The sequence below is a fragment of the Bos indicus x Bos taurus genome, chromosome 5, assembly GCF_003369695.1.
Source record: "Bos indicus x Bos taurus breed Angus x Brahman F1 hybrid chromosome 5, Bos_hybrid_MaternalHap_v2.0, whole genome shotgun sequence".
Classification (NCBI taxonomy): domain Eukaryota; kingdom Metazoa; phylum Chordata; class Mammalia; order Artiodactyla; family Bovidae; genus Bos; species Bos indicus x Bos taurus.
Window position 1 is genome coordinate 16,544,946 of NC_040080.1, and position 19,612 is coordinate 16,564,557.

Sequence of the window (19,612 nt, forward strand, 5' to 3'; positions counted from 1 at the left end):
ACCTTGAGAGAAAGCCGTGCGACCTCCCAGAGACCAGCCCGGAAGTGGGTAGGGACCCTGGCGAGTTGGAGAGGGGACTCAAAAAGAACCCGGGGTCCTGGAGCCCTGGCTCCGCCATAAGGGGGTGCCGGGGCAAGTCCCGACCCTTTTCCCCAAAGCTGGGCAGTCAGAATGCTGGCGGCCCAGGACAGCTCTAGGGAACTACGCAGACTCGGGAGGCGTTTCTGCCACTGGTCCCACAGCTAGGAGCCTCCGGGGACCCGAATCCTTTCGGTTGAGTAGCTAGAAATGGTGATACAGCGGTTGAGTAGCTAGAAATGGTGATACAGCGGAGGTGCAGGGGGCGTGGCTGCAATAAGTTTAGAACCCAGGTGTCTTAACCACCCTAAGGTTGCGGGGAGAGGGAGTGGGGGGACAATTTCAAACGCCCAGAAGGGAAGGGAAATTAGAGGGCGTCACCTCACACCTCGACGCAAGACCATTTTAGGAAAGCGCAGGAGCCGCCGAGCTCTTGCTGCGAAGCCTTGTCTGCGTTCTTAAAAACTAAAGGGGGCGTGACTGGCTTCCTTATCAGCCAATCGGCATCGGGTCATTTGCATAGGGCCCCATCCACCGTTCGTAAACTCTAGCCGCGAAGGATTTAAGAGAGTTCCTTAGAACACGGTCTTCCCCTCCGAAAGTCGCAGTCTGCCTCGTTATCTGTAGAGCAATAGGAGCTAGGAACCGGCCGTCGGGGCTCACCCTCACTGACAGCGGGGTTGGTGGCTATGCCGTGCGATCTCCGGGTGCTACGTCTGCAGTGTTACAGCTCTTTTAGAATTTGTCTAGCAGGCTTTCCGGTTTGCACCGGAAAGCCCCTCCCACACAAGTGTTTATGAACAATAGAATAATATTTGGGTGGGAAACTTGGTTTTTTTTGATACGGGTTTTTTTTTTTTTTGGTCTACGTGTTTAGTCCGTTCTTGACGGAGAAGACCCGGGAGGTTGGGATTCTTGTCTGGAAATTTCCGGCTCTGTCTGATGTAGTTTCCCGTTCGCCTCCCTTCTTCGCTGCGAGGGCCGCGCTAGGAGCTGGTTCGTTTCTTGCCAGCTTGTCGTTGCTGCACGTGCATCTTTTGTCCCATGGCGTCCGCCTCGGCTCAGTCCGCGGCCCTGAGCGCCGAGCAGGCCAAGGGTGAGAAGCCTCCCATTTGCCGGGTGGGCTCCTTTCTCGAGAAGGGCTCTGGGCGAGAGGTGTGACTGCATTCGCTGGGAAGTGGGGGCGCGCGGGGACCATCCTCTTTTTAGAGGGGCCTCTTTGCCCTCAGCGAGGAATTCGGGGGCCGAATTTATCGGGTTATTACGGCTTCAGTTCACTAATCCGCTGCCCTTTTCCTTGCGCTGTCGCTCGCGTCGGCCGGACTCGGATTCCCACTCGCGGCGGCGACTCCTCCCTGGGCTGCATCCGTGCACAGTGGTCCTGGCCGAGGTGATCCAGGCGTTCTCGGCGCCGGAGAATGCTGTTCGCATGGACGAGGCTCGGGACAACGCGTGTAACGACATGGGCAAAATGCTGCAATTCGTGCTGCCCGTGGCCACGCAGATTCAGCAGGAGGTTATTAAAGCCTACGGCTTCAGCTGCGATGGGGAAGGTGGGTCGGACGGGGGTCGGCGGTGAACTGGGTCGAGGAGAGGACGATGGATCTGTTGGGTCCCTGAGCCGTCGTCCCCTTTCTCGCCACACGGCGGCAGCCACAGTCTAACAGTGTTGGCGCTCAGAGCCCAGGGTCTGCTGTGAACTTGAGCCGAGAGGTTAAGTGCATGTTGTCGTTACCATTAATTACACTGTTATTCCGTTTTAAAATGAGAAATCAGGCTCTGCTAGTAAACCAGTGCTGGAGGCCACAGGAGAACTTCCTATGAGCCCCATTTTGATGGCTTTTAGTGAGATGTCTATATGACCACACACTTATGCAGCCCCCGCCCCAAAGTGTTTCAGCTAATCTGACGGCTGGCTAATCTGAGGGTTCAGTTTCTTGGGTGAGATCACCGAGTTCTCCAAGAATGTTTATCGATTCCGCCCAGCTGGCCCATGATCCTCCTGTGTCCTGGTTATAGACTGGCGATCTCGTTCTGGTGGGTATGCATACTTTGGGCTCTTGTGACTAAACTGCTAAAATGGTTAATCTGATCCTGGGAAGCACACTGCTCTGGGATGTATTCATTCACTGCATCCCATCCGGTCGTGCCTGGTGTAGACCAGGAAATAGTTTATCCGGACCACGCAGGGCATTGCCTGGGTCTTGTTTTGAAGACAGCTACCTGGCCAGAGGGGAAGCAGCCATCCACTCCAGCTCAAACTGCTCCCTCCTGCCATCTTGGGCACATCCGTCCCTTGTGGATGTGGACTGATGCTTCGTTCCCCTTTGCAGGTGTTCTTAAGTTTGCCCGCCTTGTTAAGTCTTACGAAGCACAGGATCCCGAGATTGCCAGCCTGTCGGGGAAGCTGAAGGCTCTGTTCCTGCCGCCCATGACCCTGCCGCCCCACGGGCCTGCTTCGGGTGGCAGCGTGGCCGCCTCCTGAGGGCTGGCCCTCCCATAACACTGCTGGGGAAGGGAAGACCTAATTGTACCGCAGTATAATAAATGTGCCTGTGACTTAGTGTTGATGTCTGTTTTTTGTGACCCTGACAACCTCTATGTCCCGCCTTATTCTCTCTTGCCTTTCAGGCTGTCCCATTTCCCTGTCCAGATCTTTCCTGTGTTCCTTCAGGGCTGGACCCGCTCCAGGGTAGACTGCAGAGTGGGAGGATGGGCCGGCCCCTCAACCTCCCTGGGTGGGGTGGCCTGCACAGCCTTCACCCCCTTTGAGCAGTGGGGCTTTCTGGACTTTTCCTGAGGGCCCTGGGCTTCTGTGCTCCTGGAGACTTCCCCATTGGCTGGTGCTCCCTCTTGGCCAGGGTGACTTCCTGGGCTTTGCCCGCAGCACCCAGCTTCCTGCGGCTCGGTTGGCTGGCGGGCCAGGTGGAGTTCCAGGTGGCTCCTCCCTTCCCCAGGGAGGGAGGCGGGGGACAGGCAGGCAGTGCTGGCCTGGCGCTAGACTGCTGAGTGGGGCTGGAGGGAGAAGCCAGCTGCTGAGGCCAGCTCCGCCCCACCTGTCCCTTTTCCGGGGTTATTTAGTCCAGGGGCTTGTCCCCGCGGTGCCTGTGGCCTGGCGGGCAGCATCGAGAGGAAAGTGGCTGGTTTCTGAGCATTCTTCCTCACCTGGCTTGGGTCCCTGCACAGCTGCGCCACGGGGCTCAACCCCGCCCCCTGTGCCTTCTGCCTGGGACTCCCCACCCCTCTGGGGAAATGCTGTCCCATGGGTAAGTCCCCTGCTCCATCTGGGTAACGGGGGGCTCCTGTTCATTCGGGAGGGAGGGGCGGGGATCCTGCTCATTCCTGACAGGTGCATGACCATGAGTGCGACCTGCCCCTGCCCCCTCCCCAGGTCACTTTTCCCCCACAAGATGCCAGAACTCCAGCCTTGTTCATGACCGTCTGACCCACCCCCCTTCTCTAGTACTTTCTCCCTGACAGATGCATATTTATTCTCACCAAATTTCTTTCTCTGCCTTCTGGTCCCCTGCTTCTGTCTTCTGCTAAGGACACGTTCCCTAGGGAGCTGAATGTCACCTGAAACATTACAAATCTGAAAGGCAGACCTGAGAAAGATGCCCTGTTGCCACTAAATGTCCCAAATCCTTCATTCCTATCTCCCTCAGTTTTCCTTCACTCCTCTGCATCAATTCATTCAGATACTGTTAAGTATCTATTGTATGCTGGTGCTTTTTAGTTTTTAAATTTTTTTAAAGATTTTTTTTTAATGTGGACCATTTTTTAAGTCTTTATTGAATTTGTTACAATATTGCTTCTGTTTTATGTTTTGCTTTTTTGGCCCCAAGTCATGTGGGAGGGATCTTAGGTCCCCAGTCAGGGACGAACCTACACCCTGGGTATTGGAAGGTGAGGTCCTAACCACAGCCAGGGAAGTTCTGCCAGGTGCTTTTTAAGGTGCTGCCAATACTGTAACAAACAAGAGAGACACAGTTCCTGCCTTCACGGAGCTTCACGCAGGTGGAAGGGGACAGACTGCCCAAGGAACCCATTAAATAGGATAATTGCCGGGTCTCAGAAGTGTTACCCAGAAAATAAACCAGCTTCACATGCTAATAAGGGACTGGGGTGCCAGTGGCATCACTGGCTGGAGGGGCCAGGGAGGGCTTTCCTGAGTCGGTGACTCAGAAGGTGAGACCTGGATGAGGAGGAAGAATCAGGCTCCAGTGCTGCTGGCAGAGGGAATGGCCAGTGCAAAGACCCTACTGTGGGAATAAACTGAATGATGGTGCCTGGAGGCAGAGTTGGCCAGTGAGGACAGAGGAGGGCTGGGTCACGTGGGGCCTTCTTGGTGTTTGGATACTACAGTGAGGACCTGCTGGGCGTCTTGGTGAGTTGGTAGGTTGGTCACCCCAAGTCCAATAAGTTCTTGCTTCTTATATTCACTTGCTCTCAGTGCACCCCTTGTCTCCTTCAGCCCCAGTGTCAAGATTCTTTTTAAAAAAAATAAAAATTTATTTTAAAATTTATTTTATTAATTATTAATGTATTTAGAAATTATTTATTGATATATTTATTTATAAATTATTGATAGATTTATTTATAATTAAATTACTTATTAATTTATGTGTAAACAAATGATTTATTGGTAGATTTATTTATAAATAATTTGTTTATTGATAGATTTATTTATATATAAATATATTTATTTATTAGTTGTGGCATGTGGGATCTAGTTCCCTGATGAGAGGTTGAACCCGAGCCCCCTGCACTGGGAGGGAGGAGTCTTAACCACTGGACCGCCAAGGAGATCCCTGCTGTCAAGGTTCTCATTGGGTCTTCTGGTCCCCAATCCCTTCCATGCTCCTGCCTCCATCATTTTCCTGCCAGATGGTTGGCAAGTCCTTTCCTGAGAAAGAATCCTTCCTTGGTTCCTCAGGCTAGCCCTGTGAGACCCTCTGCCAAGGGTCCCAGCCTCTCAGAGCAGCTCAGCTCAGCCATAGGGCCCGGCTCACAGCCAGCACTATGCTCGTGGGTCCCGTGCCAGCTCCCCAGAGGCCTCTGAGGGAGGAGCCCCTCCACCCCGGCCTCGTCGTGGGCTGTGCCCACACCCTGCCTCCTCCTCCCACAGTGGGTGGTGCAGTGGGAAGGACAGTGGACTTGTCAGACGTCAGACGGCCTTGGTTTGTTGCCTACCCCCTTCCTAGTTTGTGACCTTGGTCCAGTTACTTCTCTGAGCCTTAGTTTTTGTTTCTAAAGTTGGGCTAACATGGACTTCCCTGGTGGTCCAGTGGTTAAGAATCCATCTGCCAAGGCACAGGACATGGGTTTGATCCCTGGTCTGGGTAGATTCCGCACGTTGAAGGCCAACTAAGCCCTTGGGCCACAACTACTGAGCCTTTGAGCCCCAGAACCCGTGCTCTGCAAAAGAGAAGCCACAGCACTGAGAAGCCCATGTACCTCAACTAGAGAAAGACCACAAGCAGCAGGGAAGACCCAGCACAGCCAAAAATAAATAAATAAAAATAAAATTGGCTAACAGGACCTACTAAATAGGGTTGGCATATACATTAATAATGTCACATAAAAGCTGTTCATACTAAAAGCTGACTTCATATTGGCTTTTTATATCAGCATTTGGGAAATATTGTTAAACCCATTTATCAGGTAGGGATACTGAGGCCCAGGGAACTTCAAGAGCTTTCTAGAGATTACTTTGTTTGCTCTTCCAGACTGCCTGTCTTTCTGCATCCCCGTTGATCTTCATCTCTGCCTTTATCTCCTTGCTTCCCAAGTGAGTAATTTTCTCTTCTGAATTAGTAGGCCCTTACTTTTTTAACTTTCAGCTTCCTTGAGCCTGTTTACCTCCCTTTAAAAAAAAAATGGGGAAAATAATTCCTAGATCCGGTAGTCTAGTGGTTAAGAATCAGGGGACATGGGTTTGATCCCTGGTCCGGGAAGATCCCATTTGCAGAGGGACAACTAAGACCGTGGGCCACAACCACTGAGCCCTGAGGGATGTCTGAGGCCCAAATGGGAGTGTGTGTGTGTGCATGTGCAAGCGCTCTGTGAACTCCAGAGCACTTACGCCAAGGGAAGGGTGGTGCTTCTTCTTTATTTTCCTGCCAAGGGACAGTAGAGACTGTACATACCATCCCAGTGTCTGTCTGCCTTCTGACTTGACACCCTTCAGAGAAATTCCTGTCTCTTTCATGGTCAGGAGTTTCTGGGTACCTAGTTAGTTTCTTTTTTAAAATTCCAGAGGGAGAGTGGCTTGTGGCCACTGTACAGGGGGTGTTGGGTGCTACGTAGGGACCTGCAACTTTGTGGGTGGTTGGGATGATGTGTCCACGTGTGGGTGTTTGCACCTGACTATGTGCATGTGTAGATGGACTTGGGTGATGAGGTTGCCTTTAGTGGGACTGGGTGTGCCTAAGTGGATGCTTGTGTGTGCGTGCGTGCACTCATGTGTGTGTATACTCATCTGTACGTGACAAGCAGGGTGTGCATGGGTAGGACTGGAGCTGGGCTTGTGACCATGTATGTACATGGGTCTGGATGAATGTGGTCATTTGACACATGCTCTGTGTGAGACATGGTGCTAAGTTTTAACCACTTGGAGGTGAGCCATACCAGCTGTGGACCTCCTGTGCTGGAGGTGAGGGGCCCCTGTAGTGGAGGTGATGGTGTCCATTCTCTTCCTGCCCCCTGCTGTGAGGGAGAGTTCATAGTCTTTCAGGGCTACTGCCTAAGATAGAGGTAGTCAGTGTTAGACCATGAGATAAACAGATCAAGCAGGGTCTCCAGAAATCCTTTCTGGGGTTGGGGAGGGCGGTGAATTGATATTCAAAAAATGATAAAATAGCCAACATAAGAAAATAGACTTTCATTGGGCTTGAATAGTTTGTTATTTATTTTTCCTTCTTTTTTGAGGCATAGCATACATGATGTGCTTGAATACTGAACATCACATTTACTTCATCTGTGTACACACCACTCAGATCTGCTATCCCAGAAATTGCCATCTCCCAGTCAGTATACTTATTTTAATGAAGGGATGACATGCCCATGCTACAGTCTTCAAAAAGGTGGACTGAAGGGACTTCGCTGGTGGTCCAGTGGCTAAGACTCCAGGCCCCCAAGGCAGGGGGCCTGGGAGAGATGCCTGCTCGGGGAAGTAGATCCCACATGCAGCAACTAAAGATCCTGCAGGCTGCAATGAAGCTCAAAGATCCTGCATGTCACAACTAAGACTTGGTGCAGCCAATTAAATAAGTAATAAATACAAAAATATTAAAAAAAAAAAAAAAAAAAGGTGGAAGGAGGGAGAAGGAAAGGTCCCTCCCAGCGCTTTCCTCCAGCTACCCGTTCTGGTCCCTTCCCTAGGGAATCCACTCACAGGGTTTCTTGTGTATCTTTTTTTTTTAATTTTGGCTGTGCCCCAGGGCTTGTGGAATCTTAGTTCCCCTACCAGGGATTGAACCCTTGCAGTCTGTAGTCCTAACCACTGGAAGAGTCCTAAACACTGGACTCCCAGGGAAGTCCTCTCTTGTGTATCTTGCACTGGGCTTCTTTCCTCTTGCTTTGGTTTGGCGGTATGTTTGTATTTGGAATTAGATGGAGTATCACAAGCTTTTAGTGTTTAGGGACTCCCCAGGTGAATGGGCCCTGAGAATAGGCCATGGCCAGATCTGGGTGCCCCTCTGCAGCCCAGGAGACAGGCCCCTGGTCAGAGTCCTGAGCTCCGTTGGATTCAGACCAGACCCCCTCAGCAAGAACCTACAGTTCAGACTCCAGTGGATCCATCCATAGGGCTGGGGGCTCTGGCCCCACCTGCTTCCCATTCTGCTTCTCACCTGACTGCAGGGTTGGGGAATGGTGGATGGCCCAAAGGCCGAGGACAAGAAGTAGGGAAGATGCCAGTTGGACAGGGCTGCTCCAGGGTCATTTTGTCCAGCCCTCTGTCCCAGGGCACCTATTCAGATGTGTGTGTCGAGGGAGGGTTTCTATCCTTCTAAGAGGCATCTGCCCAGCCTAAACAGTTAGGAAACTGCCCGCTCCCACTTTGGCCTGATTGGAAGAGTCTCTCAACCTCTGTTAGTTTTTTTTTTTAAATTATTTATTTATTTGGCTGCACCGAGTCTTAGTTGCAGCATGTGGGATCTAGTTCCCTGACCAGAGATCAAACCTGGGCCCCCTGTATTAGGAGCAGAGTCTTAGCCACTGGACCCCTAGGGAAGTGCCGCCCTCCCCAACCTTTTTAACTTTTTCTTTTTTGAAATTTACTTATTTGGCTATGTCCAGTTTTAGTTGCAGTACACAGGATCTTCCATTGTGGTACACAGATTTAGTCATGGCACAGGCTCAGTTGCTCCAAAGTATGTGGGATCTTAGCTCTCTGCCCAGTGATCGAACCTGTGATGCCTGCCTGCATTGCAAGGCAGATTCTTAACCACTGAACCACTAGGGAAGTCCCTTAACTTTTTATTTAACTTCTTATTCTGTTCTCTGAAGCCCTGAGGCCTGGCATATAGTAGCTAAAATCACTAGCTTTGGAGCCAGGCCGTCTGGTTTGCACTCTGGTTTGCTTTATTGACCGTGTGGCCCTGGGGCGAGCTGCCTTCAAGCCCAGAGCCTCAGGTTCTTTGTCTGGAAAATGGGAATAATGAAGGTACCTGCTTCACAGGGCTACCGTGAGGACATATCAGATAAGGCAGGTAAATACTGCCCAGCACAGTGCCTGTTGTCTAGGCAGACTCTACTAATGATAGTTGCCACCCTCACCATTATTATTGGTTTGGACCAGGGAAGGCTGCATGGACCAGGAAGAGATGGCGCGTGACTGTGTGGGTTCCTATGGACCAAGCATGAGCTGGCCTAGGGCGCTGGAGGCTCACGTGTGTTCTTATTCGGGTGGTCGTATGCGGAGGGCCACCCTCCCCAGGCCTTCGATGGCAGGCGTGTGGGAAGCGGGTCCTGTCCCCACCCCCACCGCCACCCCGTGCTTCTCCCTGCTCTGCCCTAAAACGAGAAGTGAGTGAGTTCCCCCAAGGGGTCGGCCGCGCCCCTTCCTGTCCCCGCCCTGCCGGCTGCCCCAGGCCAGTGGAGTGGCAGCCCCAGAAGCAGGACAGGACGGGGCTGGGTGGCGAGGTGGCCCGGGTGCTGATAGCTGCCAGAGCTTAGCCCCAGCGTCCCCCGCCTGCCCAGACTCAGCGGCACCACCCCGTTGCCTGCAAGCCTTCACCCCACTCCCCGCCCCGGGCACCCCAGGATGGTGAGGTAAGGGCCGGGCACCCATGGTAGGCAGGAGGCAGGGTGCCCCAGGGCCCTGGGGCCTCTCCTCACCAGCCTCCCGGCCCCCAGGTGGTTTCACCGAGACCTCAGTGGGCTGGATGCGGAGACCCTGCTCAAGGGCCGAGGGGTCCACGGAAGCTTCCTGGCACGGCCCAGCCGCAAGAACCAGGGTGACTTCTCCCTCTCCGTCAGGTAGGTGGCCCGCGGCTCCAGCTGGGGGTGGGGTGCCAGCCCTTGGCTGCTCGTTTCGCTTCCCCAGGCTCTTGGATGTATCCACCCCAACCCTGCCCGGGACCCCCACCGCCCCCCACCACCCGACCTCCACTCTCCCTTCCACTGGCCTTACCTCCACTGGGTGCCCTGCAGGGTTGGGGACCAGGTGACTCATATTCGGATCCAGAACTCTGGGGACTTCTACGATCTGTATGGAGGGGAGAAGTTCGCAACGTTGACGGAGCTGGTGGAGTACTACACGCAGCAGCAGGGTGTTCTACAGGACCGAGACGGCACTATCATCCACCTCAAGTACCCGCTGAACTGCTCAGACCCCACCAGTGAGAGGTGAGGGTCTTCGCTCCCTGGCCCGCCCCACCGAGAAGTGGGCTGTCCTCGCCTTGGGCCTCTTCCCCCCATGTGATCCATGGGCTCCCTTTCCATCAACTCCTAGGAAGCAAGAGAAGGTTGCCTGGCCCTTCTCCAGGGTCCCTGTGCACCCGCGCCCCAGGCCCTACCATTGCCAGAGAGGCCTCTCCTCGTGGCTGTGTCTCCCAAATGGCTGGCTCTGTTGTTAGAAAGATGGAATCTGACCTCTTGTAACTGTTCCCTCCCCAGCACGGGTTCCTATGGTTGAGGAGGAGCGTAGGGGTCAGCGTGTATGAGGACACGCAACCTCATCTCAGTGTCCCCTGAGAATGGGTCTGCCCTCTGGGGCTGGCTAGTGCTGGACTAGTCCCTTGACCAGACCCACATCATTGAAAACTGTCATAGGGGTGCAAGGGCCTTGTAGCTGGGCACAGGACAATACTCTAAGCATTTCCCGCCCATCTTTCTGGTTTCAAAGATATGGTCCCCAGAACTGGGCTGGCTACTCCCCAGGTGGTCTCCCCAAAGTGTGCGCAGACCCAAAGACTCTGCATTTTATGGGCAGGTTGGGGGGTGTCTCATTTTCCAGTTGTTTCTCCATGATAGCTCCTATAATTAGGGGAAGGGCAGCTGAACAACTCTGGGTTGTTATGGGGGATTTTTTTGCACACTCCTAGGGCCAAGGCACTTGTCCTTGTCCTGTATTTGTGCATCGATTGTCGGAATGATTCTGAACCTGGATTCTCTCAGCTTTCGGTCTTTCTGAGATGCGTGCCTCCCAGCTTGCACCGTATTTTATTCAAGTCACTGGCTAAGACTGAGAACTGGATGAGGCTGGGGAAGAGGCCCCAGACCAACCCCTGGAGACCCTTTTCCCCATGAACATGCAGCCAAAGATGCATTTCTGGTGAAGCCGCCTCCCCTAGGAGGGAAGCATTTGGATGCCCTTGCTGGTGTCTGTCCTTCCCTGGTGTTCACTGCCTCTCACCCTCTTCCTGCACCCCACCTGCCACATTCATGGGGATTTTCTGCCCAGATCCTCTTAGGTTCTTCATGACCTGGCCTCCTCCTTGTCCACAGCCAGGGTCCGGCCTACTGGCTGCTGCCAGAGGATGGGTGGATACAGGGGTGGTTGAAGATGGAACTGCAAGAGGGATGGAGCTGAGAGGACCCCCTGGGGCCTGGGGTCAGGGTTCAAATTGTGGCTGGAAGAGGTCAGGGACAGAGGGACTCAAGACCAGGGCAGCTGACTTAAAGAGGGGCTTTTGGTTCCCCACGCCAGGAGGCCTGGATCCACCCTTGACCCTGGGAACCTGTGGGGAACGCTCTTTATCCCAACCTCTGCTCTGGTTTGCTCTGGTTCTTGGCCTTGGCAGCTGCCCCTCCTCTGGGGGGAATTTGCATTTGTCCCCTCAATGGCTAGCTCTTTGCCTGTGGTCAGCCTGACATTTGCATGGAGACTTCCTCATCCTGTGGGGCCTGGGGGAAGAGGGTTAGCCCCCTCCCCACTGCTTGAGGGCCCTGGTCTATCCCTGAGTGGTGGGATATGGTGGCCCAGGGGTCCTGCACGGGCTGGGGACTCTGGAGGTCTCCGAGCTGCAGTCTCCTCTGGGCTGAAGTACGACGGGGTAGGACAGACTGGCCCCCTCCCTCCTTCCCCCCATTCCTGCGGTTGGAAAATGCCCCCCCCTTCCCCTGTCCCTGGGCTGAGGAAACCTCACAACCTCACTTCTCACTCTCTCCCCAGAAGGAGTTTTGTGTTTTTTCCATCACGTGGTTTCCTGTGGGGCTGGGCATTGTGGGGCTACAGTTTCCTCCTGGGAAGGGGGTGTGTTGTGGGGAAAGGTCCTAGTTCTGCTTTCTGCCCCTCTGAGCCCCTCGAGCCTCCCCCCCCAACACTGAACCCCAGCAGCCCCTTCAGTGACATCACCTGGGGAACCCCAAAGCCCCCAAACCACTATTCACCCCGCGGGCTTGTCCACCTTCCCGACCCCCAGGGGGACTTCTCCCCATTTCCCCTCCCTTGTGACTTCCGTCTCTCCCAACCCCATTGCTGTCTGTGGTTTGGCCTCCGTCTGCATTTCTGCTTCCCTCGCCTAGCCCTGTCTTTCATGGAGACCCTTCCTGGGTTTCTCCCCTCTGAACATTCTGGATGTGGCTGCCTTTCTGCCTGTGTCTTAAACTTGCAGAGGTGGGCTTGCTTAGAAGTCCTGAGGCTTGCCACTTATCAGCTGGGGCCTTGGGCCAGTGTGCAACTGCCCAGCCTCAGTCTCCTCATCTGCAGAATGGGTAGTACCTACCTCTTAGGTTTCTGTGAGAGTGACGGACCTACTCATAGTGGCGGATTTGAGAGCATGTAGCAGAGCTCAGTTCAGCACATGGCAGGGGCCCAAGTTCCCTGCCCCCTCCCTGAGTGTCTGCCCAGCGCCCGCCCCCGGCCTCAGTCTCATTTCCCCGGATGCCGTCTTCCCTAGGTGGTACCATGGCCACATGTCTGGAGGGCAGGCAGAGACTTTGCTGCAGGCCAAGGGGGAGCCTTGGACTTTCCTTGTGCGTGAGAGCCTCAGCCAGCCTGGAGATTTTGTGCTGTCCGTGCTCAGCGACCAGCCCAAGGCTGGCCCCGGCTCCCTGCTCAGAGTCACCCATATCAAAGTCATGTGTGAGGTAAGGCCTCTGGGCACCAGGGAGGCACCCCGCTGGGGGTTCCCTCTGTGCCCACAGCCATACCCTTGGGGAGGGGCAGCCTGGGCTTTGGTCCAAGGCTCGGGGTCCAGGCAGGGAGACAGGTGGCCTGACTTGGAGCCCCTCAGGGCGGACGCTACACAGTGGGGGGTTCGGAGACCTTCGACAGCCTCACTGACCTGGTGGAGCATTTCAAGAGGACGGGGATCGAGGAGGCCTCCGGCGCTTTCGTCTACCTACGGCAGGTGAGGGGTGGGCCTGGCTGCCTCCTCCCATTCCCTGAGCCTCTGAGCTCTATAAGCGGCTGACTTCTGGCCTCCCCCACCCCAGCCATACTATGCCACGAGGGTGAACGCGGCTGACATTGAGAACCGGGTCTTGGAACTGAACAAGAAGCAGGAGTCAGAGGAGACAGCCAAGGCCGGCTTCTGGGAGGAGTTTGAGGTTTGTGATGGGACCAGCAGGGTGAAGGGCGTGGGGTCCCAGACAGACCCCGTCTCCTCGCTCCCCATCCTCATGTTAGTCTGCCCCATGACCTCTCCACCCATGGATGCCCCTCTCCTGGGCCTGAGGCTCCATTTCCCCAACTCGTCCCACAGAGTCTGCAGAAGCAGGAGGTGAAAAACTTGCACCAGCGGCTGGAAGGGCAGCGGCCAGAAAACAAGAGCAAGAACCGTTACAAGAACATCCTTCCGTGTGAGCACCCTGGGCAGCCTCCAGCCCGCGCCCAACTCAGGCAGCGTCCACTCACCCAGGAGATGCCTCTCCCCTAGCTGACCTCCCCCCATCTCAGACGGTCTCCTTCCCCAGCTCTATGAGGGACCCCCACCCACAAGGGCATCCCCCCTTCCTCCAGGCTCCCAGAGAATCCCCTCATACCCCACCCCACCACCTTCTTCCTCTGAAACCTCCAGCCCACAACCCATGTGGGTCCCCCACACCGGCCTGCCCACAGGGCTTCTGGGCAAGGATGGCTTGGGAGCTCAAGAAGGGTTTCTGACCCAGGCCCTTCTTGCATCCTTTCTGCCCACTCCCAGTTGACCACAGTCGAGTGGTCCTGCAGGGACGCGACAGTAACATCCCTGGGTCTGACTACATTAACGCCAACTATGTGAAGGTCGGTGTGCTCGCCGGTCATGGTGGGGTGGGGACGGGAAATGGACCCCGGCTCCTGGGGATACTGGGTCCAGAGACATCGGGTGAAGCCAGAGCTGTTGCCATGGGTGAGTGGGTGGGTGGATGAGGGGCTCACAGCCCTGCTCGTCTCTGCACTCTGTCCAGAACCAGCTGCTAGGCCCTGATGAGAACGCTAAGACCTACATCGCCAGCCAGGGCTGCCTGGAGGCCACGGTCAACGACTTTTGGCAGATGGTGTGGCAGGAGAACACCTGCGTCATTGTCATGACCACCCGGGAGGTGGAGAAGGGCCGGGTAGGCTGAGCCCCGCGCTGCCCCCACCCCCAGGACGACTCCACCACCATTAAGCTGGAGAGACACTTAGGGGCACCTCGGAGGGCAAGGGCCCGACCTCCTTGGGGAACTGAGAAAGAAATCTGAGTACACGATAACTCCTGGGTCTCTGCTTCCTATGTGGGACTCCCCTGACCACCAGACCCAGATTTCCAGAGGCCTCCATCCCTTAAGTGTCCCCCCGCCCTGTGCCCACCATCTCCCTCAGGGTAGTAATCCCTCCTCTCCACTCAGCCTCATTACTCTCTCTGAAGTCGGTCCCAAACTGTCACCCCCATGGGCAGGCTGCCCCCTTGCACGGCACCCTTTGCCCTGGAGTGGCTGTGACCTGTGCAGAAGTATGTAACCTCTGCGTCAGGCTGTCCCCCCGAGGACCCTGGTACTCAGGCTCGGTGGCTACCCTCCAGCCCTCACCTCTGACCTGCCAGGCTCCTTCAGGTTTCTGTGCCTCTGCAGCAGCTCATTTCTCCTAGGAAGTGACTTCCTCTCTCCTCCCTATCTCTGCCCGACAGACTCCTCGTTGTTTTTAAAGACCCGGCTCACATGCTCCCTCCTCTGTGAAGCCATCCCTGATTTCCTCCGTTACCTAGAGAGAGAATTAGTCTCTGCCTGCACCCCCTTACCCCGGGCTCCTCAGCAGCTCAGTTCCCTGGCTCACCCTTCTCTCTGTGAGCTCCTGGAGGCACTGGCGCACCAGGCTGTGTCTTACTTGTGTCTGGCACTCCAGCCTGGTTGGTGCGGCTTCAGGTGCGAGGCCTATACCAGCCAGCATGCGCGGAATGACTTGTTGAACGGCTGATCAGGTCTCACCACCTGGAGCATGCTGAGCCAAGACCTAAGCCTCTGACTCTTGGCCAGGTCACCCATTCATCTGTCAGATGCTACGGGGCCAGCACCGGGCACTCAGGCCCTGCCTCTGTGCCTTACATCCCCCACCCCCCTCTCTTTTCAGAACAAATGTGTTCCATACTGGCCAGAAGTGGGCAGTCAGCGTGTTTACGGACCCTACACCGTAACCAATTGCGGGGAACACGACACAACTGAGTACAAACTCCGAAACTTACAGGTCTCCCCGCTGGAAAATGTGAGTGTCCCCTGCTCCTGCCCCAGGCTGGGGGCCCTGCTCACGCTCATTCTTCTGGGTTGGATAGAATGAAGCCACGTTGGGGAGCAGGGCACATTGACCCTATGTCCTCCACCCAGGAGAACCTGATTCGGGAGATTTGGCACTACCAGTACCTGAGCTGGCCTGATCACGGGGTCCCCAGTGAGCCTGGGGGTGTTCTCAGCTTCCTGGACCAGATCAACCAGCGGCAGGAGAGTCTGCCTCACGCAGGGCCCATCATCGTGCATTGCAGGTGAGAGTGACAATGATGTGATATCGGTGATAATAATCCAAGTAGTAGCTGGCAAGTGAGTACTGCCAAGCTCCCTGCACTGTTGTAAGCGAATTACACGAGAATGCATTTAAAGCCTCCCAGGCCCTCCACCTCTTCTGGGTTCCCTGATGGCTTCCAGACCCATGGGTGGAACTTAGCTTGAACCAAGCCCATGGCTTGAGCCTGTGCCTGGCATGGGGAGTCTCCATAGAGATATGGCGTCCGGTCCAGTCTAGTTCAACCTGCCATGTGCAAATGAGGAAATGGGCCAAGCCTCTTGTCAGGTCACTGCTGGTCCGTGGGGGGAACCTGGAGCAGGGCTCACGGTAGACCCAGGTCCTGGTCACTACTGTTTTTTCACACATGCCTACCCACGGTGTTTCTCCTTGGGGTCGGTGTGGCTTCCCAACTCTTCTCTTTACCATCTGCAGCCATGAGGTGGAGGGGTGCCGAGGCCTCTTCATGCCACTCCTATTTCTCCCTTCCTGCCAGTGCCCCCAGCTCAGCCCCTCAGCTCATGCACCACTAGGTCCACTGGAGCTCCCCATGTTCATGTTCGGGAGACCCTGCTGAGCTGGGGAGCTGAGGGAGCAATGAGCAGCAGGGGCCCCAGCAGGTCGCCTGGCCTGGGTGGAGGGGAGGGGATAGGCAGGGGTTGCTGGACAGATGTAGCTTCTGTAAATTCCAGCTCCTCCACTCCCTGGCTGTGTGATCTCAGACAAATGACTTCATGTCTCTGATCCTCAGGTTCCTTATCTGTAAAGTCAATGTTTCTTGGGGCTGTGGCAAACGTGAAACCCTCTCACTGTGTCTGGAGTACAGTAAATGCTCCAGAAGGGGGGTCGTTCATGTTTTTATATCTCCCGTGGTGGGGACGGGGGTCTGTTTCCTTCCCTTCCCTTCCTGCTCCCTCCATGTGACCCAGGCTCTGAGGGCAAGGACTTCCTCCTTCTGTCCACCAGCTCTTGTGTGTCCTGGGGCAGGGCTGGGTGGGGTGAGCCTGGAGGTACCCCCCACGTGCTGTCTCAGGGACTCTACCTCCAGGGACAGGCCCATCGCCAAGAATGACCCGGCTGCCTGTGCCTGCCCCCCCCACCTTCTTGAAATCCCCATGGCCTTAATTTAGACGTTACAGGAAGGAAGTGGGTGAGAGGGTGTTATTTTTAACAATCTGGGTTTGAAATTAGACAGTGCGACTTGGGGCATCGGCCTGACTGGCCTAGTGGTGGAGGTGAAACTGGGGTCTCTGTGGGGTCTTGAGGCTGCTGGGGTCTGTGTGCCCAGGGTGTGGCAGCAGAGGGTGGGGAGGAGGGGAGACCTCCTGTTAGCTGCTCCCCAAGTCTCCTGAGCCCAGTGGCCTCGTGGCCCGCAGGCGGGAGAACTGTCCTCACCCTGCTGTCAGGATCTGAAGAAAAAGGGAGATGCAGCCTTACAGAAAGATGGTCCTCATGTGAAGAGGGCAGCCTGGCTCGGGCCAAAGCTGTGGGAGAGGGCCCGGGAGGCCAGGGTGCCAGGGTAGTAGGCAGGACAGGTGGGATGGGGTCCCAGGTCTCCTGAGGTGGTGGGGGCAAGAGGGAGAAGTGGAAGCAGGCGGTGGGGCTGGGAAGGACTGGGATGGACATCGGGGAGCAGCGTCTTAGCACTTGTGTGCAAGGCTCTCCCCCCAAATCCCTTGGCTGGAGGGATGAGCATGGGTGCAGAGTTGGGCAAACCCCTACCCTGCCTGCCCCACCCCCACCGCACTGACCCAGTCAGGTTCCAGCAGCTTGTATCACTGACCTTTCCCTAAGCTCCACCCCTGCCTTCTGCCCGCTCCCTAAGCCCCGCCCCTGCCGGCGCCGTTTAAGCCCCTGGTTCCCGGCCTATGAGGGCTGGGCCTCTCACGCGCCCCTTCTCTCCCTAGCGCCGGCATCGGCCGCACGGGCACCATCATTGTCATCGACATGCTCATGGAGAGCATCTCCACCAAGGGTGAGGGTGACCGGTTGGGGACGCTGGGTCTGGTGGGAGAGCAGCCCCCGCCTTCGCCTCCGCTTGGGGCCTGACATCCGGCTGCCCTCTCGGCCAGGCCTGGACTGTGACATCGACATCCAGAAGACCATCCAGATGGTGCGGGCCCAGCGCTCGGGCATGGTGCAGACGGAGGCTCAGTACAAGTTCATCTACGTGGCCATCGCCCAGTTCATCGAGACCACCAAGAAGAAGTTGGAGGTCATGCAGGTGCGAGCAGAGGGGCCTGGCTGGGCTGAGGGGGCCAGTGGGCGTCATGGGGTGCTGCTGGGACCACCGGCCTCCCAACCACACCTCTCCCCGCAGTCCCAGAAGGGCCGGGAATCGGAATACGGGAACATCACCTACCCGCCAGCAATGAAGAACGCCCACGCCAAGGCCTCCCGCACCTCCTCTAAGTGAGTGGCTCCTGCCTAGCCGGACCTTCCTTCCCAGGGAGGTTCGGGTTCAAGTATAAGCTTAGTTCTTACAACCTGTATTCACAAGTGTCTTCTGAGTGCCCTTCCACGTGGGGCCTGAGCTGAGTACACTGATGTGTGAGGTGGAGCCTTTGCCCCGAGGAGCTTCTAATCTAGTGTTAGGACACAGTCAGGGCTGGTGTCCTTGCTTTCCTGGCCTCAGTTTGCTCACCTGTGAGATGGGTTGACCCCATGTCACCCCAGGCTGGTGCTGGGGAACCCTGCCCCTGTCTCCTGACCCGCTGGCCCCGCCCTGCAGACACAGGGAGGACGTGTATGAGAATGTGCACAGTAAGAACAAGAAGGAGGAGAAGGTGAAGAAACAGCGGTCAGCAGACAAGGAGAAGAACAAGGGCTCCTTGAAGAGGAAGTGAGCCGGGCTCGTCCTGGGGCGGCCATGGTACGGCCCTTCCCTGGCCTGTCCCTGGGGCTTCCCAGCTGGTCTTTCTGCCCTGGATAGAGGGGGCGGCTGTGGCCTCACCCTGCCTTCCCAACCCCACCAGACCTGCGTCTTGTCCCCCACTCCAGGTCCAGCCCCGCCTTATCCCTTCCTCCCTTCCCTTTGCAGCCTCAGCCTGGTCTCTGCAGAGGCCTCCAGTGGATGACCCACAGCCTGAACCTTGGAGCAACACCCCTCCCCCATTCTATTGTAATTTAAATGGCCGTGTGCCCACCTCCCTCTCCTGGGATCCTGTATATAGCCCCGCAAGGTCCCAGGTGGGGCCAGGCCGGTCTCCTCTTGTAAATAAAGCCTCTAGGTCACTGTGTGTGGGTCTCTAACTCTGTGTGCCTGGCGGGAGGGGGAGGCAGGCAGGGAGCCTTCACAGTCTAACAGGCGAGTGTGAGCATGGGCCTGGTCTGGCTGTCTCTTCCCTTTCTTTAAAGCGGAGGGTGATCCTGCCAGGGTGGTTGTGAAGATCACTGAGATCAGGGATGACGATATAACTGGCAACAATAATTCATCACACTTTTTTAAACACATTGTATTTATTGGATTGCACTGGGTCTTGAAGAATCTTTAGTTGCATCAGGTGAACTCTTAATTGCAGCAAGTGAGATCTACATCCTCGACCAGGGATGGAACCTGGGCCCCCGTGCCATGGAAGTATGAAGTCTTAACCACTGGACCACCAGGGAAATCCCAATTCTTGGGACACCTTGGCATGTGTCAGGTGCGGTTTAAGAGACTAAAAGCATTGTGGACTTCCCTGGTGGTCCAGTAGTTAAGACTCTGAGCCTCCAGTGCAAGAGGTACAGGTTAGATCCCTGGTCAGGGAACTAAGATCCTACAGGTCATGTGGCGTGGTCAAAAAAAAATGTAAAAAACAAGACCCCCCCCCCCCAAAAAAAGAACAAAACCAAGACTAAAAGTATTGAATCGAGGTACCTGTATCATTCCGATTTTACAGTGGGACAAGCTGAGACACAGAGAGATTAAATAACTTGCTCGAGGCCACAGGACTGTTGAGCAGTGAAACTAAGATTTTAACTCAGGCCGTTGGGCCCCAGAGCCTGCACTCCTGGAAATGCAGCCGGGGTCACACTGAGGGGGACACAACCACATTCTCTGGCCTGACTTCTAGGTCCAAGCGCTAAGAAGATGGATCAAGGCCATTTAGCACAGGCCCAGAGCCAACCCGCCTGCCGTCCCTGCCCTCTGGA

The 19,612-nt window shown here is 55.7% G+C and overlaps 2 protein-coding genes and 1 non-coding gene across 4 annotated transcripts; all 3 read left to right on the forward strand.

Moving 5' to 3' along the window:
* The first annotated feature begins 680 nt into the window (after positions 1-680).
* Positions 681-2,642, forward strand: C5H12orf57 (chromosome 5 C12orf57 homolog). Its single transcript, XM_027541192.1, has 3 exons — positions 681-1,174; positions 1,455-1,631; positions 2,412-2,642. The coding sequence occupies exons 1-3, from the start codon at positions 1,123-1,125 to the stop codon at positions 2,561-2,563; spliced, it is 381 nt and encodes a 126-aa protein (XP_027396993.1). The 5' UTR covers positions 681-1,122; the 3' UTR covers positions 2,564-2,642.
* LOC113893833 lies at positions 798-859 on the forward strand. Its single transcript, XR_003511356.1, has one exon. It is a non-coding gene; the product is annotated as a U7 small nuclear RNA (small nuclear RNA).
* A 339-nt stretch (positions 2,643-2,981) lies between the features above and the next one.
* On the forward strand, positions 2,982-18,717 carry PTPN6 (protein tyrosine phosphatase, non-receptor type 6). Of its 2 annotated transcripts, none has more exons than XM_027541190.1 (16): positions 2,982-3,344; positions 9,439-9,561; positions 9,736-9,930; positions 12,426-12,615; positions 12,762-12,878; positions 12,964-13,077; positions 13,233-13,329; positions 13,671-13,750; positions 13,915-14,064; positions 15,056-15,187; positions 15,307-15,461; positions 17,386-17,453; positions 17,551-17,702; positions 17,799-17,890; positions 18,210-18,350; positions 18,519-18,717. In XM_027541190.1, the coding sequence occupies exons 1-15, from the start codon at positions 3,331-3,333 to the stop codon at positions 18,322-18,324; spliced, it is 1,794 nt and encodes a 597-aa protein (XP_027396991.1). In that variant the 5' UTR covers positions 2,982-3,330; the 3' UTR covers positions 18,325-18,350; positions 18,519-18,717. The 2 variants fall into 2 exon arrangements, with proteins under 2 accessions (XP_027396991.1, XP_027396992.1); XM_027541191.1 differs by lacking the exon at positions 2,982-3,344 and adding an exon at positions 9,173-9,354.
* The last annotated feature ends 895 nt before the right edge of the window (positions 18,718-19,612 follow it).

Bases quoted from the DNA above. Each gene is read 5' to 3' on its own strand.
- C5H12orf57 (XM_027541192.1), top strand. From the start codon at position 1,123: ATGGCGTCCGCCTCGGCTCAGTCCGCGGCCCTGAGCGCCGAGCAGGCC. The intron at 1,175-1,454 runs GTGAGAAGCCTC...ATCCGTGCACAG, and splicing joins GAGCGCCGAGCAGGCCAAGG to TGGTCCTGGCCGAGGTGATC. The intron at 1,632-2,411 runs GTGGGTCGGACG...TCCCCTTTGCAG, and splicing joins CTTCAGCTGCGATGGGGAAG to GTGTTCTTAAGTTTGCCCGC.
- PTPN6 (XM_027541190.1), top strand. The intron at 12,616-12,761 runs GTAAGGCCTCTG...GGAGCCCCTCAG, and splicing joins ATATCAAAGTCATGTGTGAG to GGCGGACGCTACACAGTGGG. The intron at 12,879-12,963 runs GTGAGGGGTGGG...CCCCCACCCCAG, and splicing joins CTTTCGTCTACCTACGGCAG to CCATACTATGCCACGAGGGT.